Source organism: Protobothrops mucrosquamatus, unplaced genomic scaffold, assembly GCF_001527695.2.
Source record: "Protobothrops mucrosquamatus isolate PMUCROS unplaced genomic scaffold, P.Mucros_1.0 scaffold3651, whole genome shotgun sequence".
NCBI lineage: Eukaryota > Metazoa > Chordata > Lepidosauria > Squamata > Viperidae > Protobothrops > Protobothrops mucrosquamatus.
In genome coordinates this window covers 79,569-98,614 of record NW_015389612.1, presented here as the reverse complement: position 1 = coordinate 98,614, position 19,046 = coordinate 79,569, and the positions used below count along the sequence as shown (strand labels likewise).

At 43.6% G+C, this 19,046-nt stretch overlaps 1 protein-coding gene across 1 annotated transcript in view; it reads right to left on the bottom strand.

Annotated features, from left to right (window-relative positions):
* GUF1 (GUF1 homolog, GTPase) overlaps nt 1-18,095 on the bottom strand; it is a gene marked incomplete in the record, with an annotated part of 23,904 nt that extends 5,809 nt beyond the window's left edge. The window contains 12 exon segments of the mRNA XM_015827369.2: nt 1,948-2,091; nt 2,792-2,924; nt 3,223-3,346; nt 5,064-5,203; nt 6,116-6,319; nt 6,404-6,468; nt 7,845-7,928; nt 8,988-9,065; nt 11,099-11,179; nt 12,666-12,814; nt 15,639-15,750; nt 17,769-18,095. Coding sequence (XP_015682855.2) covers nt 1,948-2,091; nt 2,792-2,924; nt 3,223-3,346; nt 5,064-5,203; nt 6,116-6,319; nt 6,404-6,468; nt 7,845-7,928; nt 8,988-9,065; nt 11,099-11,179; nt 12,666-12,814; nt 15,639-15,750; nt 17,769-17,921 — 1,467 coding nt within the window.
* Between the last annotated feature and the right edge of the window lie 951 nt (nt 18,096-19,046).

Sequence of the window (19,046 nt, the reverse complement as noted above, 5' to 3'; positions counted from 1 at the left end):
AAGAAGCTTCTTCAGTTCTGACTGGACTTTCTTCGTTTTTTCCTTGAAGACGTTTCGCTTCTCATCCAAGAAGCTTCTTCAGTTCTGACTGGACTTCGTTTTTTTCCTTGAAGACGTTTCGCTTCTCATCCAAGAAGCTTCTTCAGTTCTGACTGGACTTTCTTCGTTTTTTCCTTGAAGATGTTTCGCTTTTCATCCAAGAAGCTTCTTCAGTTCTGACTGGACTTTCTTCGTTTTTCCTTGAAGACGTTTCGCTTCTCATCCAAGAAGCTTCTTCAGTTCTGACTGGACTTTCTTCGTTTTTCCTTGAAGAGGTTTCGCTTCTCATCCAAGAAGCTTCTTCAGTTCTGACTGGACTTTCTTCGTTTTTCGCTTCTCATCCAAGAAGCTTCTTCAGTTCTGACTGGACTTTCTTCGTTTTTCCTTGAAGACGTTTCGCTTCTCATCCAAGAAGCTTCTTCAGTTCTGACTGGATTTTCTTTGTTTTTTCCTTGAAGACGTTTCGCTTCTCATCCAAGAAGCTTCTTCAGTTCTGACTGGACTTTCTTCGTTTTTTCCTTGAAGACGTTTCACTTCAGAACGTCGCAAAAGGGCATCACGTGACTCCAGAACGCCGCAACTGCCATAAATACGAGTCAGTTGCCAAGTGTCTGAATTTTGATCATGTGACCTTGGGGATGCGGTGGAAAAACAGTCTTTAGTCACCTTTTTTTCATTGGAATTTGGAACTGTCACTGAAGGAACTGTTGTAAGTTTGACGACCACCTGCAGAATCAATCTTGGTTTATAGCAGCTGAAGGGGTTTGGCAGCCACGTGGGTGGCGTGGCTGCCAACGTTTTGCATCGTACACCCAACCAAGCAGTCTCTTACAAAGTCCCTGGTCTCGCCATTCTAGGGACAAAACCCCCGTCTATCTCTGAGAAGCATTAACATGATTAAAGGGATGCCCTTACGATAACTGACAATAAGTTTTAAAGGCTTAAAATTTTTAATTAGCCTGCGACGTGTGTCGCCGGTGGAGAGCCGCTGATTTTGAATTCAGAAAAATGGCTGCACATAATTACACTCCCTGGTGCCCCTCAGCTCAATAAGACTTATTAAGCAACTATGAAATATGTCTGTGGAGATTCTCCGTCATCCATGTCGTGGTTGTCCCAAAGGTGCTTTTTTTCAGGAGGCAACTGGACTTTCTTGTTTTTCCTTTGAAGACGTTTCGCTTCTCATCCCAGAAGCTTCTTCAGCTCTGACCGGATGGTGAGGGAATGCAAGGATTTATACTCCTTGCAGAAAACTGGTCATTTGCCTCCTTTTAGAGGGTCGTTGAGGCCACTTGGAGGTTTGTCTGTGTCCTGGGGGTCACCTGAGTGGTGTAAATCGGTGTGGAGCCTTCTTGGAACTGCTGGAAGGACTCTGTGGTAGACTGGAGATAGATGATCTAGTCCTTTCAGCGGTTCCAAGAAGGCTCCACACCCGTTTGCACCACTCAGGTGAGCCTGAGGACACAGACAAACCTCCAGGTGGCCTCAACGACTCTCTAAAAGGAGGCAAATGACTTGTTTTCTGCAAGGAGTATAAATCCTTCCATTCCCCACCATCCAGGCAGAGCTGAAGAAGCTTCTGGGATGAGAAGCGAAACGTCTTCAAAGAAAAACCAGAAAGTCCAGTTGCCTCTTGAAAAAGCCCCTTTGGGACAACTGAGGACACAGACAAGCCTCCAAGTGGCCTCAACGACTCTCTAAAAGGAGGCAAATGACTAGTTTTCTGCAAGGAGTATAAATCCTTCCGTTTCTCCACCATCCAGGCAGAGCTGAAGAAGCTTCTGGGATGAGAAGAGAAACGTCTTCAAAGACAAAACAAGGAACTCTATTTCTCTCCTGAAAAAGCACCGTTGGGGCTCTCAGAAATACGCCCTCCTTGCACAGACGCTCTGCATCTTATGTACCAACCTGGCAAAGAGCTAATATTTCTCCAATATATTCCTTAGGGGTGACCACGGTGCCTAACACAATTGGCTCCAGGTATTCTTTCACCACGGAACTGTCGGGAAACTCTGCAGGGTTTATGATTGTGATTTCCTCTTTTTTATGCTCCTGCAAAATAGGAAAAGAGAACTGCTAGTTGGGTATTTTTCAAGTTTCTTAGTTTAAAAAAAAATGATTCCCCCCCCCCCCAAAAAAACCCCCTGTATACAGGTAGTGAGCCAAAACATCTTTTCTGAATTGTGGCTGCGGGACCAAAAATCAAATTATCCAACATATAAATGACAAGAGGGCCAAAATTAGGGCCTATAAGGGAGACTTTGCTGATTTCCTGGCTGTGACAAATGAAGCAAAAAACATCGTATTTATCACCTAGACCAGGGGTAGGCAACCTTGGCTCTTTTATGACTCGTGGACTTCAACTCCCAGAATTCCTGAGCCGGCGTGGCTCAGCTTGGAAACCTCTCCCGTTCCCCTCAGCATGGCTGGCTCAGGAATTCTGGGAGTTGAAGTCCACGAGTCATAAAAGAGCCAAGGTGGCCTACCCCTGGACTAGACATACGTTTATAATATTTTAAGATTTTCTATTTCACATTTTGTATTTTTTTTAAAATTATTATCAAAATTTGATGTGAATGCGCCGCACGATAAATATATATTCTTGAGGAAAATGTCTTAACTGAAAGCTTCATAACATAACTCCTGGAGCATTAAACTAAATGACGGAAACCGTAATAATTATGCTCAATTTATCCCTCAGGCGCTGACGATTTGAGAATATATATATTTTTTTCCTTTTGAAAATCATCACCTTTATCAATTTTGGGGAAGAAAGGATTGCCTTGTACGGAACGGTGGGGGCTGTCAAGATGACCGACGCGTTGTGTTCTTGCTCCAAGCGCTGATTAAAAACTTCCATATGTAGAAGGCCAAGGAACCCCAATCTGTAAATGCAACATTTCCATTGACATTTTTAAGGGTACCAACTGGCAAACCAAGTGGCCTCAATGACTCTCTAAAAGGAGGCAAATGACCAGTTTTCTGCAAGGAGTATAAATCCTTCCATTTCCCCCACCATCCGGTCAGAAGTGAAGAAGCTTCTTGGACGAGAAGCGAAACGTCTTCAAAGAAACACAAGAAAACCCAGATGCCTCCTGAAAAAGCATCTTTGGGATCCAGCTCGTTGCGTTTTACTAAAGGAGACTTAAACCCAGAAGTATCAACGAATGCCGGGGCACTCACCTCCACCCAGCTCCCAAAGCCAGGCTGCTGTCACGTTGAACAGTAACACTTGAGTCATTGAGGGTCAGTTTTTCTAAGGCGCTTTTCAAGTTGGAATATTCGGACTGGTCCGTTGGAAACACTCCTGTCCAAGCACAAGGTGGTTTTAAGCCAGAAAAGCAATCGTAGATATCCTTTACGTCACGGGTGTGTGCAACCATGGCAACCTGGAAGACTTGTGGACTTCAACCGATGGCTGGCTGGGGAATTCTGGGAGCTGAAGTCCACAGGTCTTCAAGTTGCCATGGTTTTAGGTGATTCTGCACTGCAAATTAGATCCATTTAACACGGGTAGCGATTTTGGAAGTGGTTGACCACGATCTTCTTCCTAAGGTGACAGGGACGGGCCCAAGGTCATCCAACTGGAATTCATGCCTAAGGGAGGACTTGTTCCCAGATTCCAGTCCCAACACCTTTGGCAAACTTGTGAACAGGCGTGTGTTTTCAAACACATTTAGGGTGCCACGTCAATGACCCCCCCCTAGGCAAATGTTTCACCAAGATGGCTGCCCCAGACATTTCTGCTACCTTTCTCTCTGCCACATATAGATTACAGCTGAATGGAAAATTCCTGAAAGAGGCATTTTGGCCATTTCTCCAGTGCAGAAGAAATTCAAAGTTTTTTTTAAAAATGAGGAGTTTACTAGGAAATCTGTCCGTCCGTCCGTCCGTCCGTCCATCTATCTATTCAAAGTTTTTTTAAAAAAATGAGTTTACTAGGAAATCTGTCCGTCCGTCCGTCCGTCCGTCCGTCCGTCCGTCCGTCCGTCCGTCCGTCCGTCCGTCCGTCTATCTATCTATCTATCTATCTATCTATCTATCTATCTATCTATCTATCTATCTATCTATCTATCTATCTATCTATCTATCTATCTAATCTATCTATCTATCTATCATCTACATCTCTATTCATCTCTATCTATTCATCTATATCCATCTCTATCTATCCATCCACCTACATCTCTACCCATATCTCTACATCTCTACCCATATATATATATTCATATTTTTTTTTGTGGCTGACAAAGAGTTAGTGGGAGACTAGTATGGCTATTTCAAGCGCTTTAGCTCTCATCAGCTAGTCATATCTCTCTGGGATTCGAACCTGGGCAGCTTGCATGTTAGGCAGTTGTATTAACCTTCTGAGCCACAGGTTCCCCACACACCTGTCAGCAGAAACCAGGGAGGATATATATCTATGTGTTGGCTGGAACACCCGGTCTACCAAGTATAGGATAAAACAGTCTGTTCTGCGTTTCGCTCCAATCCAGGAGCATGTTTTGCAGGCAGACGTCACATACTGTGAACACTGTAAATTCAAAATTTTTTGTGGCTGACAAAGAGTTAGTGGGAGACTAGTGTAGCTATTTCAAGCTCTTTAGTTCTCATCAGCTAGTCATACCCCTCTGGGATTCTGACTTCCATCTCTCTCTCTCTCTCTCTCTCTCTCTCTCTCTCTCTCTCTCTCTCTCTTTCTCTCTCTCTCTCCCCCTCTCTCTCTCTCACACACACACACCACACACACACACATCACACCACACCACACAAACACAGACATAGAGGTGTGGTAAAGAGCTGTAAAACCCCGGCCACTGGATCTCTTACTGTGAGGGAGTGGGTAACAGAAACCTGGAAGCCGTGAATTCTACTACTGCCTTGGGTGAACGTTGGGCCAGTCCTTCTCTCTCAGCCTTTGGAAGAAGTCAAGTCTAAAAAGGTTGCCAAGAAAACTGCAGGAACTGCCGGAGTCCAGGCAGCCCCAACTCACTTGAATACCCCCTCTTTGACTGGGCGCACCTCACCTGCGAAGACCATGGGTTTGGCGGATTTAAATCCAGGAAGCGGTTCCACAGGTTGGTTATGCAGATAGACCGTATCTCCTATTTGAGCATCCGTAATCTCTCTCATCCCAGCGATCATGTATCCAACCTGGCCGGCGTATCTAAACGAAAGTTTTATTTTATTACATGCAGATGTTTCAAGCCACAGTAGATAAGCCCATTAGGAATTGGGTTCCCTCAGCTGTACAATTCTGCGAAGGATCGTTGAGTGTCCGAAGAGTTGCAACAAGTTGCAAATTAAAGGGAAACCCATTGGTTCCCTACGGGTCCTAATTTATGAAGAAGGAGAAGACATTCTAGAATCCCATAATCTGATTTTATCCACTAGACCAGGGGTAGGCAACCTTGCCTCTTTTATGACTCGTGGACTTCAACTCCCAGAATTCCTGAGCCAGCGTGGGGGAACTATGGCCCCCTTCATGACTTGTGGACTTCAACTCCCAGAATTCCTGAGCCAGCAGCTTGGAAGCCTCTCCCTTTCCCCTCAGCGTGGCCGGCTCAGGAATTCTGGGAGTTGAAGTCCACGAGTCATAAAAGAGCCAAGTTTGAAGACCCCTCAGTTAGAGCAACATATGAAAGCATAATTAATGTTAATTAATGTAGACTTTATTAGTTTAGAGCAGGGGTAGGCAACCTTGGCTCTTTTATGACTGGTGGACTTCAACTCCCACAATTCCTGAGCCAGCATGGGGGAACTATGGCCCCTTCATGACTTATGGACTTCAACTCCCAGAATTCCTGAGCCAGCATGGCTCAGCTTGGAAACCTCTCCCTTTCCCCTCAGCATGGCTGGCTCAGGAATTCTGGGAGTTGAAGTCCACGAGTCATAAAAGAGCCAAGGTTGCCTACCCCTGCACTAGACGTAGCATGACAACATTCCAAATATATTAAGGGGGAAAAAAACCCCACAACTTTTCTCAAACAACAACAACAACAACCCCATCCCAGCCATAAGAATAAGAAACCGAGCTACTTCCATAATATTTTCTCTTAATCTGCTTTCCAAAACTTACAGCTTTTGGGTTGGCTGCTCGTTGGGCGTCAAAATCCCGATTTCATGAACTTCGTAAACCTTCTTCGTGTGAGCAGTTGTGATCTTGTGTCCTTTATGAATTTCTCCACTCAGCAGGGCGATGTTTGCAATCACCCCTCGGTAAGTATCGAAAGTAGAATCGAACACCAAGGCTTTCAGCGGCTCGTGGATATTAACCGCCGGCCTGTTTTTTACAAGGACAGACAGATATCAGAAAACCTGTAGGAAGTTACTGCTCAGAATCCATGCGACAGGAAAGCCAACTTACGGAGGGATCCTTTCGATGACTTCCTGAAGTATTCGTTCAACATTTGTTCCAAGTTTAGCTGAAATCTGAAACAAGTTTAAAATAAGCCAATTTGGCCTCGTTTGAGGGATGCACTCAAATTCAAACAAGGCACCTTGCCCCACCGATGCTTCCATTGTAATATTCCTTATGTAGTATCTGAAAAATTCTTGCCCAGGAATAGCATCCAAAACACGTTTATTTGACAATCCCAACCACTCATTTCCCAACAGAAGTCACAGAGCTATTTCAGCAAAGCAAACATAGATAGAATAAGTAGCCATAGCTGTAAAAGGAGTTTCTTTCAAAACGTTTAGCTTTCCTACAGTTAACTGGAAAGATTGAAAGAAAAAAAGAGGAGAAGGAGAAGGAGGAGGAGGAGGAGGAGAAGGAGAAGAAGAGGAAGAAGAAGAGGAAGAAGAAGAAGAAGAAGAAGAAGAAGAAGAAGAAGAAGAAGAAGAAGAAGAAGAAGAAGAAGAAGAAGAAGAAGAACTAGGAGTTAAAATTAACTGGTGGAGTGTATGTGTGTGTATGTTAGAGAGAGAGAGAGAGAGAGAGAGAGAGAGAGAAGAAAGGAAGGATGGAGAAAGGAGAAGAGAACCAAAAAGAAGAGGAATAGAATACTTCCTTTGACCAAGTGTGATCAGACACAAAAGGTATTTGAGAAGGAAGGAAGGAAGGAAGGAAGGAGGGAAGGAAGGAAGGGGAGGAGTGAGTGAGTGAAGAAGGAAGGAATTAAGGAAGGGGAGAAGGGAGGGAGGAAGGAAGGAGAGGAAGGAATAAATTAAGGAAGGGGAGGAGGGAGGGAGGAAGGAAGGAAGGAAGGAAGAAGGGAGGAGTGAGTGAGTGAGGAAGGAAGGAATTAAGCAAGGGGAGAAGGGAGGGAGGAAGGAAGGAGGGAGAGGAAGGAATAAATTAAAGAAGGGGAGAAGGGAGGGAGGAAGGGAGGAAGGAAAGAAGGAAGGAAGGAAGGGGAGGAGGGAGGGAAGAAGGAATTAAGGAAGGGGAGGGAGGGAGGAAGGAAGGAAGGAAGGAAGGAAGGAAGGAAGGAAAGAAGGAAGGAAGGAAGGAAGGGCACAATTAACTAAAGTCAGCTGCCAACCCAAACAATGAAATGATCTATACTCTCAAAATTGACTGTCAATCACTGCAGCAAATATCAGCCTCCAGCATGATCTTAGGGAAATCTCTGCATATAACAGAACCACGTACCTAGTACCTATCACTCTTCCGTATCACGGCCAATGACAACAGCTGTAGTCCTACACACATTCACAATTTGCAATTTGCTTCAGAATAGACTGCCCTCGTAGTGCATTGTTAAGAAAATTATTTCGTTTATCTAACTGAACCATTTCTACGTATAAAAAAACCCTGCACTTTCCAAATACAGGTATTCGTAAACTTAAGAAGGGGATCTTACTCTAATGCAATCCTCTTTGAGAATGTCAAAGGTGTTCTCAATTTGATTTTCCACCACCTCTGGATTTGCATTCTTGAGGTCGATCTGCAAAATAATGCTACTGTTATGTTATTCAAATTAGACCAGTCCCCACCACGCAAATAAAGTTGGTATTCCATTGTGACAAAATACATATTCATTGATACTGGGAACGAGAGCCATGGGGTGATATTTGTGCATTTACTGTTGTTAATTTTTTTACTAATAACCTGAATAAACATCTGGATCGTTTAAGGCGAAGAGGATTATTTAAAGCAAATATGTGAAATAGCTTGACAAATAAAAGTGTAATCTTAGAAAGTGCCTAAAATCAGTCCTCATTTAAAAAAAAAAAATCCAATTTGGTTAAGGCACCAGGCTAAAAACCAGGAGATGGTGAGTTCTAGTCCTGCCTTAGGTACGAGACCCAGCTGGGTGACTATGGACCAATCACCAGGAGACAGTGAGTTCTAGTCCCGCCTTAGCCATGAAAGCCAGCTGGGTGACTTTGGGCCAATCACCAGGAGACGGTGAGTTCTAGTCCTGCTTCGGGCATCAAAGTGGCTGGGTGATTTTGGGCCAGTCTTCCACTCTCAGTCCAATCCACTTCACAAAATTGTTGTTATGGGGAAAATAGGAGTTGAAAGCATTGTGTACTGCCCCTTGAGTTCCTCAAAATAAAATCAGGATAAAAATCAGACAATATTTTACCACTTTGTGGCCGTGTCGAAGAAAGAAGACAGGCATAAACAGAACCGGGCACAAATTTTCCTTTTAGGAAAAGCCATCCAGGACATCTAGCATAGGACTATCCATCTATTACTGGTCTCTGACTGTTCAAACTTACAACGGCACTGAAAAATGGGACTTAACGACTGATTTTCACACTTACGACCTTTGCAGCAACCCCAGGGTCACGTGATCCAAATTCAGACGCTATGGCAACTGACTAGTACTTATGACGGTTTCGGTGTCCCGGGGGTCACGTGACCTTCCGACAAGCAAAGTTCAACGGGGAATCCAGATTCACTTAACAACCGGGTTACTACCTTAACAACTGCATGGATTCACAATTTGCAAAATATTTAAAATGAACTGCTGCTTCGGAGAACGCAGAAATCTTACCTTATTTATAATGGGAATGATTGAGAGTTGGGCTTCATAGGCGAGGTAAAAATTAGCCACAGTTTGAGCCTGGATACCCTAGAAAAACATGAATTTCAAACAGTTTTATGTTTTATGTCGCCTGCAAAAAAGCTGCGGAAGCAGAACAGAGACCCCCAAAGAAATCTATTGATATAGCAACGGAGTTGAACGTTAAGTTTTTCTGCTCGTACTTATGAAAGATCACCTGTAAAGAAACGGTAAAAACAGAGCAAATAACATTTGTTTTTAATTGATAGTTTGGTTTAGCTAAAGAAGCTGTCCTATTCCAGGAACAAACACAACACTTGTAGTGATTAAATTCCCATCCCACAAGGCTGTTTTGAGAACTGCAGCTCATCCCATCTTAAGGATACCTTTTTAGAGTAAAGGGGTCCATCTATTAAATGCCCGTAATGCAAAAAACAATTCTCTCCTATTGTGTTATTTTATATTTTTCATTTAGGCTCCACCTTTGTAGTTGAATAAGGACCCAAGATGGCTCATGGTTTTTTTTTAAGTTTTGTTTGCAGTTAAATTAAAAATCAATACAAAAACCAATTGGCAATTAGAAAGCTGAACAAGGAGAAAAATCTCTACAGATTTTTCCAAACCCCAACACAACAGCAGCAGACTCTGACTTACTGGCTGCATTTTAACCCTCTTTTTAAAATAACTGTTGCCAAAGGCTACATGAGGGATAACATCTCAAGAAAGAAATTTTGCTCCTTTTTTTAAAAAAAAATCTTTTTTTACAATGTTGAGAGTTGGGGATAGTAAAATAGGTACTGTAAGTTAAGTTTTACCCCAATTTTTTTTTTAATCTTGGCTGAAAAATATTATTGACATGGTTTGGGCAAATGTATCTATGCAGGAAGGCAGAATCCAGCTGTTTTGTATGAATATATACACATTGTGAAGTTCAACCTATCTACAAAAGAGCTTGCATTGTTATGGATCTTGCAAACATCTAAGTTTTGGGGAAAAAAATACAATGTCTTGTTTTGGGCAAAAATAGCATTGTTGGTCATGAGCCTACAACAGAAGAAAGCATGAAAAGAAGATTTATTCCAGGTAAAACATCATTTCCAGGTAAAACATCAAGATTTATTCCAGGTAAAACATTTATTCCAGGTAAAACATGACTTTGGTGCCCAATCTTGAGGGTTCCTAAAGCAGGCCCATAAAAGAGTCCAGAACAAGGGCAATAAAATAACATTGCATTTGATTCAATAGCTTAGTAGCTCAACAACACTTTAACCATTTGTATCCCTAATTGAGGCCTTTGAACTGTGGTGCTGGAGAAGACTCCTGCGAGTCCCCTGGACTGCAAGGCAATCTAACCGGTCAGTCCTAGAGAAGATCAACCCCGACTGCTCTTTAGAAGGCCAGATCCTGAAGTTGAAACTCAAGTACTTTGGCCACCTAATGAGAAGGAAGGACTCACTGGAGAAGAGCCTAATGCTGGGAAAGATGGAGGGCAAGAGAAGAAAGGGACGACAGAGAAGGAGGTGACTGGATGGAGTCCCTGAAGCAGGAGGCCTGAGCTTCAATGGACTCTAGAAGATGGTAGAGGACAGGAAGGCCTGGAGGAACGTTGTCCATGGGGTCGCGATGGGTCGGACATGACTTCGCAACTAACAACAACAACATCCCTAATTCCTTCATCCGTCTAGTTCAAGGGTCTTCAAACTTGGCCCTTTTATGACTTGTGGACTTCAACTCCCAGAATTCCTCAGCCAGCCAAGTAAGTTTGAAGACCCCTGGTCTAGTTCTTAGGAACTTGACGCAGGCACCCCCATCTCTGAAAATCCTTAATACAGCTTAAAAATGCAAGTTAATACGGACAGACATTTCACGTGTTCCAAATTATTCCTTTAAGGTTCCTGACTAAAATCACCAACTCCTGTTTCTTTTACAAGGCAGCCACGACTACGAGAGAACCCGTTTGGTCCTTTTTTCCCCATTTTTAAAAAGTTATTTAACCGAGCTGTTGGTTTGGTGAGCCAGTTTTCCACAGCCATATTTGGAACACGGGAAAGCCCTTTTCGTTCCTTGAGAAACAAAATTCGACTTCCTTTCGAAACACCTACCTGATTTGCATCTACCACTAAGAGGACTCCTTGACAAGCCGACAGAGATCGCGACACTTCGTAGTTAAAATCCACGTGACCCTGAGCAGAAGAGAAGAAACATCTGATGAGGAACATCAACAGATTGTCATGAAGGCATCACCTAGGTTGACTTGGCCTACCGTCCTTCCGAGGTCGGTCAAATGAGGACCCAGATTGTTGGGGGGGCCACAGGCTGACTCTGTAAACCGCTTAGAGAGGGCTGTAAAGACCTCCAAAGCGGTATATAAGTGCTATTGCTATTCCTTCTCTCCCTCCCTCCCTCCCTTCTGCCATGGTGGCGCAGTGGTTAAAATGCAGCACTGCAGGCTAAGTCTGTCAACAGTTCGATTGTGACCAGCTCAAGCTTGACTCAGCCTTCCATCCTTCCGAAGTTGGTAAAATGAGGACCCAGATTGTTGGGGGCAATAAGCTGACTTTGTAAACCCCTTAGAGAGGGCTGTAAAGCACTGTGAAGTGGTATACAAGTCTAAGTCAGGGGTAGGCAACCTTGGCTCTTTTATGACTTGTGGACTTCAACTCCCAGAATTCCTGAGCCAGCCTGGCTCAGCTTGGAAACCTCTCCCTTTCCCCTCATCATGGCTGGCTCAGGAATTCTGGGAGTTGAAGTCCACGAGTCATAAAAGAGCCAAGGTTGCCTACCCCTGGTCTAAGTGATATTGCGATTCCCTCCCTGCCTCCCTCCCTTCCATAACTCTGCCCACTGCTAGGAGTTCGATCCTGACAGGCTGAAGGCTGACTCGGCCTTCCATCCTTCCGAGGTTGGTAAAATGAGGACCCAGATTGTTGGGGGGGGGGCAAGATGCTGACTCTGTAAACCTCTCAGAGAGGGCTGTAAAACACCGTGAAGCGGTATATAAGTCTTATTGCTATCTGACCCTCTGCTTATTTATCAGAAGAATCTCAAACCAATTTCAATTCATTACTGCACATCCCTCTTCTTTTCTCCTAGGTACATCCAAAATGGTGGTGAAGAAACAAACTTTCCACGGCAGGAATAAATGGCTGCTACCTCAATCTCTTTATTGGCATAAAAGAACAGGCAGAAGTTATGCAGGTGGCGTGTGAACATAAAAAATGGCGGGGCTTCAACTGCCTGCCATTTTGACCCCATTGATGTCCTCGTGGTGACCAGGGATTTTTGGCTTTGCACTTGGGATCTCCCCATTGTTAAGGAATGCCTTCCAGACTTCTGTTATCTCCTAACGAAGACGTCTGGCTGTTTTAAACAGCCGGCTTTGGTTTGCAAACTCTCTCGACCCTTAAGCCTCATTGAATGAAGTAGCTCTATTAGCGGGGAAGGGGATTATGGTTAGGGATTAATCCGCTGCTGCACTTTCACGCCTGTTTTGATAACCACAGGGAATTCATCTAAGCTCAACAGAAGGATTGCTTAGGGTTAATATATCAGGAGGTGAGAGTGTGGGGCCAGCCTAAACACGCAACCAGTTGGATTGCAGCCACCGACGTTGCGTTCTGCTTTGTCGTCAAAGTCCTCGACCTAGTTCATAACCCACAATGCACTTACAGGCGTATCAATGAGATTTAAGAGGTAATTCGTTCCTTGGTGGTTATAAATAAGGGAAGCCGTCTGGGCCTTGACTGTGATTCCTCTTTCTCATTCCACTTGCAGTTTATCCAGCACCTGTTTATTATGGCCGGTTTTGGCAATGGCTCCTAGAGGATGAAAGACAGTCATAGTGAAGGTGAGAGTTGCATTCTCTTCCCAAGAGAGGGTCCTCGGTCCACCACAGAGCCCACCCAACGAATCCCCCGTGATTCCCATCACTTCTAGAAGTTACTCTGCCGAGGGTCTCTTCTAACCACAGTCGTCCAAGAGAGCCCCCCCTCCCCACTGTGGCAGATTTGGGAGGACTCAGGAGTGGCACAAAAGAAAGACAATTGACAAAACACCTCCCCCCCACACCCATCCATCCAAGCCCTCGCATAGAGATGGGGGGGAAAAACTGGAAAAATTTGGGGGGAAAAACCCAGAGTTTTCCCCGTTTCCCCCCCCCAAGCCTTTTCCCCTCCGGAAAAATAAAAAAACAAAAAAGGAGTGTGGCCTTTTTTCATTCACAAGAAAGATACATTTCAGTTTGGAGAAGATGGATAGATTATATTTAGAATAAATATGGGACTAAAAAGTTCCATTTAGCCTATGAGTAAATTTTAGAGTACTATTAGTATTAACAGTTTATTATAGTGAATTTTTTATCAGTTTTAATTATATGATATTATTATTATTTTTAGTATTAGTATTGTTTAACAATATTCTATTGTTTAATAATTAGGATACTAATTTTTATTATTGCCTGTTCACCACCCTGAGCCCCGTAGGGGAGATAGGGCGGTATATAAATTTAAATAATAAATAAATAAATAATTTGTTTATGTTTTAATTATTATTATTATATTTACGTTAAAGGGGAGTTAAAGCGCATTATGGACTTGGTTATTTATATAGTTGGTTAATGTTAGTTAGATTATGATTATTATATTTGTAACCCTGCATTCAGCTCTGGGAAGTGCGGGAGGGAGAGGGGGGGTTTAGGGTGGGTTGGTTTTGGGGTTTATATTGTAACTTTTATAAAACTTTTCAATAAAAAAAAAAAGGAGTGTGGCCTCAATGAAAGATTTCTGAGGCTTTTTGCAAAGTCTTAAATTATTGTAAGTTTTCTTAGCCGAAGACAAGCAGGTCCTGGAATACAATTTAAGTTAACTTGTCAATGCAGATCTCGAACAAGAGAAATATGCATTGGTGCCACTAGGGGGCACCGCAAATATGCATTTGTGCCACTAGGGGGCACGGCTCCAGTTTAGTTTACTCGTTGACGGATTCTTCCTTTTAGTAGTAGTAGTAGTAGTAGTAGTAGTAGTAGTAGTAGTAGTAGTAGTAGTAATAATAATAATAATAATAATAATAATAATAATAATAATAAAGTTGGAAGGGACCTTGGAGGTCATCCAGTCTAACCCCCTGCTCAGGCAGGGAACCCTACACCATTTCAGACAAATGGCTGTCCAGTCTCATCTTAAAAACTTCCAGTATTGGAGCATTCACCGCTTCTGGAGGCAGGTTGTTCCACTGGTTAATTGTTCTAACTGTCAGGAAATTTCTCCTTAACTACTCCACACTGATTTTTTTTTTCTTTTGCAACTTTTCCAAAATTTCTATTTTTTTCCAGAAAAAAAAAATAGGGATTAAAAAAAACACCCGTTTTTTTTTTTTTCTTTTCTCGTGGCTTCAAAATTTCTGGAAATTTTACATCTCTACCCCTGCAAAATGAAGACTCTTCCATTAATAAATGGAGACCCTCCACTTGTTAGTCTTCAATACAAGGATCCAAGTTCCATTTTCCCTGTTGGCTTTCGAAATCAAAGAAAACGGATTAAGAGACAAGGTATTCATTGAGACCGGTGACTCTGTTGTTAAACGAGACATCATGTCAACACAATGGACTTAACAATTCATTTTTCCTGACGGCGGTTGTGTGAATGACCCTGGTGGTTAACTAGGACATCATATGACAAGATTTACAACCTCACGTTAAGCAAATCACCTGTGGTCATTAAGGTATACACACTTGCAAGGAAGCCAATCTTTTGGGGTGTATTTTACAAAATATTTGGCTTAGCTCTGACTATATATGGTAAACATTTTTCCTACAATATGCAAGTCTACTGTAGTTTCGGAAAAAACATACTGCAAATGCAGCAGCCATAATTTTACCTTGTCTAAACAGAACAGAAATCTCAACATTTCATTTGACTTTAAATCAGTGGTTCTCAACCTTTTTAATGCCGCAACCCCAACCGGTCGTAAGTCGAGGACTAAACCGGTCGTAAGTCGAGGACTACCCAACCAGTCGTAAGTTGAGGACTTTCCCTGCCCGGGAGCGCCGTGCATGCGTGGTTCCGCCCCCTGCGCCGGCCGAGGCGTAGCTGGAAAGCGGCAGAGACAGAGCAGGCCGACCACCAGCTGGCCCAGCCCAAGGGAGGTAAGGCACCCGCCGGAAAAGGGGGAAAAATATGGCGGAGAAAAAAAATGGCGGAGAAAAAAAATGGCGGACAGCCTTGCTTGGCGACCCCCATGAAATGGTTGATCGATCCCAAATGGGGTCCCGACCCACAGGTTGAGAACCACTGCTTTAAATGAATACGCCCGGAGTCTTCAAACTCGGCAATTTTAAAACTTGTGAATTTCAACTTCCAGAATTCCCCATCTGGCTATGCCAGGCTGGGGAATTCTGGGAGATGAAGTCCAGAAGTCTTAAAGTTGCCGAGTTTGGAGACCCCTGAAATACACTACACAGCACTGCAATAAACTGAAATTTAAGAGTCACTTCCATGGAGAAACACGACATTTTAAACATGGGGACCTTAAATATTTGAAATACGTTTTTGCCATGGAATCTTCAGCAAATTCAAGAAACGTGGCGTTAGGATGCATAGCCGATATGGAAATATAGATGCCAGCATTTTATAAAAATTACTCCACCTGTTATTTCCAGCAGCCGATCTGCTAACGTACTCTTTCCATGATCCACGTGGGCAACTATGCTAAAATTTCTAATATTTTCTGCAGGAAACAATGACATATCCACTGTATCCTAAAGAAGATTAAAAAAGGGAAACGCAAAGCATTAAAAGCCATTTAAAAAACTGCTTCACGACAAGAATATTTTCACAAAAACATCTTATTAACTACACCGTACTCGGTGGATATGACAGCTCACTCTTGCTTTTTCAGGACTTTGAAGATGTTTCGCTTCTCATCCAAGAAGCTTCTTCAGCTCTGATTGGATAGTGGGGAATGGAAGGATTGATATGGTCATTTGCATCCTTTTAGAGAGTCCTTGAGGCCACTTGGAGGTTTATCTGTATCCTCAGGGTCACCTGAGTGGTGCAAATGGGTGTGGAGCCTTCTTGGAACTGCTGAAAGGACTGTGTGGTAGACTGGAGGTAGATGATCTTCTACAATACAGCCCTTTCAGCAGTTCCAAGAAGGCTCCACACCCATTTGCACCACTCAGCTGACCCTGAGGACACAGATAAGCCTCGAAGTGGCCTCAACGACTCTCTAAAAGGATGCAAATGACCAGCTGTCTGCAAGGAGTATAAATCCTCCCATTCCCCGCCATCCAGTCAGAGCTGAAGAAGCTTCTGGGATGAGAAGCGAAACGTCTTCAAAGAAAAACAAGAAAGTCCAGTTGCCTCCTGAAAAAGCACCTTTGGGACAGCCCTGACCTGGATGACTTGAGAATCTCCATAAACACTCTTGTTTTTAACTTAAAAAGGATGGTTCCTAATCCAGGCACCAAACAACACACCTACAGTTCTAGATTTTATGCACAATATTCTGTAAAATACTTGTTGGTTAGCACTAAATACACCCTAATTATTACAAATTGGATGAATCAACGTTTGGTCAAGAGGCTGGTGGGCCTCTCTACCTAGAAATCACTCCAAAAGAAGAGAATATTTGTGGGTCAGGGATGAACTGTGGGGTCCTTCATGCTCTCTGAGCTTGCTTGGGGTTGTTTGTTTTTTTTTGCAAACATTTCATGACCCAACTAGGTAACGTCATCAGTGCTAGAAGGGAGAAAGGGATCTAGTGCAGTACCAAGCACTAATGTTCTCTAGTTGGGTCATGAAACGTCTGCAAGAAAACAACCAAGCTTAGAGAGCACCAAGGACCCCACAATTGTCGTCATTCTCTTCCTCCCCCTCTTCCTCCTCCAACTCATCCTGCTCAAACCTCTCTTCCTCCTCCTCCTCCTCCAACTCCATCCCCTTCTAGCACTGATGATGTTACCTAGTTGGGTCATGAAACGCCTGCAAAAAAACCACCCAGCTCAGAGAGCACCAAAGACCCCACAATTGTCATCCTTCTCTTCCTCCTTCTCCCCCTCTTCCTCCTCCAACTCTACCTGCTCAAACTTCTCCTCCTCCTCCTCCTCTTCCTCCTCCAACTCCATCCCCTTCTAACACTGATGATGTTACCTAGTTGGGTCATGAAACGCCTGCAAGAAAACCACCCAGCTCAGAGAGCACCAAAGACCCCACAATTGTCATCCTTCTTTTCCTCCTTCTCCCCCTCTTCCTCCTCCAACTCTTCCTGCTCAAACTTCTCCTCCTCCTCCTCCAACTCCATCCCCTTCTAACACTGATGATGTTACCTAGTTGGGTCATGAAACGCCTGCAAAAAAACCACCCAGCTCAGAGAGCACCAAAGACCCCACAATTGTCATCCTTCTCTTCCTCCTTCTCCCCCTCTTCCTCCTCCAACTCTTCCTGCTCAAACTTCTCCTCCTCCTCCTCCTCTTCCTCCTCCAACTCCATCCCCTTCTAGCACTGATGATGTTACCTAGTTGGGTCATGAAACGCCTGCAAGAAAACCACCCAGCTCAGAGAACCCCAAGGACCCCACATATCAATCTCAGATTACCAGACCCTGTTAAAGAACAAAAAGCAAAGCTATTACGTCCAAATAAGAAGGAATTGCTTTGATTTGGGGCCAACGTACCTTTGGATCCCACCTGTTTTGAAGAAAGCTGTAAAAGTTAGATTACTTAAAAAGCCGAACTCTCCAATCGTTGGGTACAAGCAAATAACCAATTGCAATCACCTTGTTCGTCCTGGAGCAATATTTCCTTGAGGGAGCAGCATGATGTAGAGAAGGTATTTCTGTCCGGAGAGAAAGATATGAAAGAAATGTAGCACGGTGGGACATCTTACACCTGACGGAGATATATAATGCCCTTTTGAGGAGTAAAGGCATCCTTCCAGATTAACCGCAAGACCACCGTCCAGGCTGAGCAAAGGAAAATGTTCACAGAAGCCTATTATTTCAGCATACTGCTTCTACAGATAAATTCATTTCTGTCAATAATCACAGGCAGCTTTAGTCCAGATTCCCCAAAAGACAGAGGTAAGTATTCTTAAAAAGAACATTAAAAAGGCCGGGCGAAAAAAAACATCTCAGAGATCAACGTGCTTATTTCCTCTTTATATAGGTTGATCTTCTGGATAAATCCTGCAAAAAAAAAAAGACAGCTTCATTTTTTCTTTTAGAAATATACATCCGTAGGTCCAATTTTTCTTTCCCTAAATTTGCAGTGGATCTTGGCTGGGGGGGGGGGGGAATAGGTCACTTCCCAGAGAGAGTCAAGACACGGAGCCGTATCCTGAATGACGCGGCTGCAAATCAGATTTAGTCGATTTTTCTCCCTTCTTCTTACGCTCTTGGTTTCCGTCGCTTCCGATTTTCACTCCTGCTCTTCTCTTTGGATCATGGCGATTGCCCTAGAAGAATCATGGATACGTTTCACTTGCAGGAAGCTGACAGACCAGGAGAAAAAGCAGGTGAGCTTCTCACACGAGTACAGGAAGTCCTCAACTGAGCCCAAGGTTTCCTTTGCTGAGACACTCGTTAAATGAAATTTGTCCCATTTTACGACGTTTTTTGCCACCTGTGTTAAGCAAATCCCTGCAGTTGTCCACAGTTGTAAAGTGGACTTCGCTTGTTAGAAGGTCCCAAAAGGGGATCACTTCTTTTGATTAAACTAGACCAGGGGTAGGAAACCTTGACTCTTTTAGGACTTGTGGACTTCAATACCCAGAATTCCTGAACCAGGCATGCTGGCTCAGGAATTCTGGGAGTTGGAAGTCCACAAGTCATAAAAGAGCCAAGGTTGCCTACCCCTGAACTAGACCTACCCAATTCCAGCAACTGTTCTTTATATGTTTTAGCCTCCCGTCCACTAATCGTCTTTCTTGTTGCTCTTCTCTGCACTCTTGGGCGTGCCATCAATGGAGATTTTTAAGATGAGACTAGACAGTCACTTGTCTGAAACGGTATAGGCTTGAGCAGGGGGTTGGACTAGAAGATTTCCGAGATCCCTCC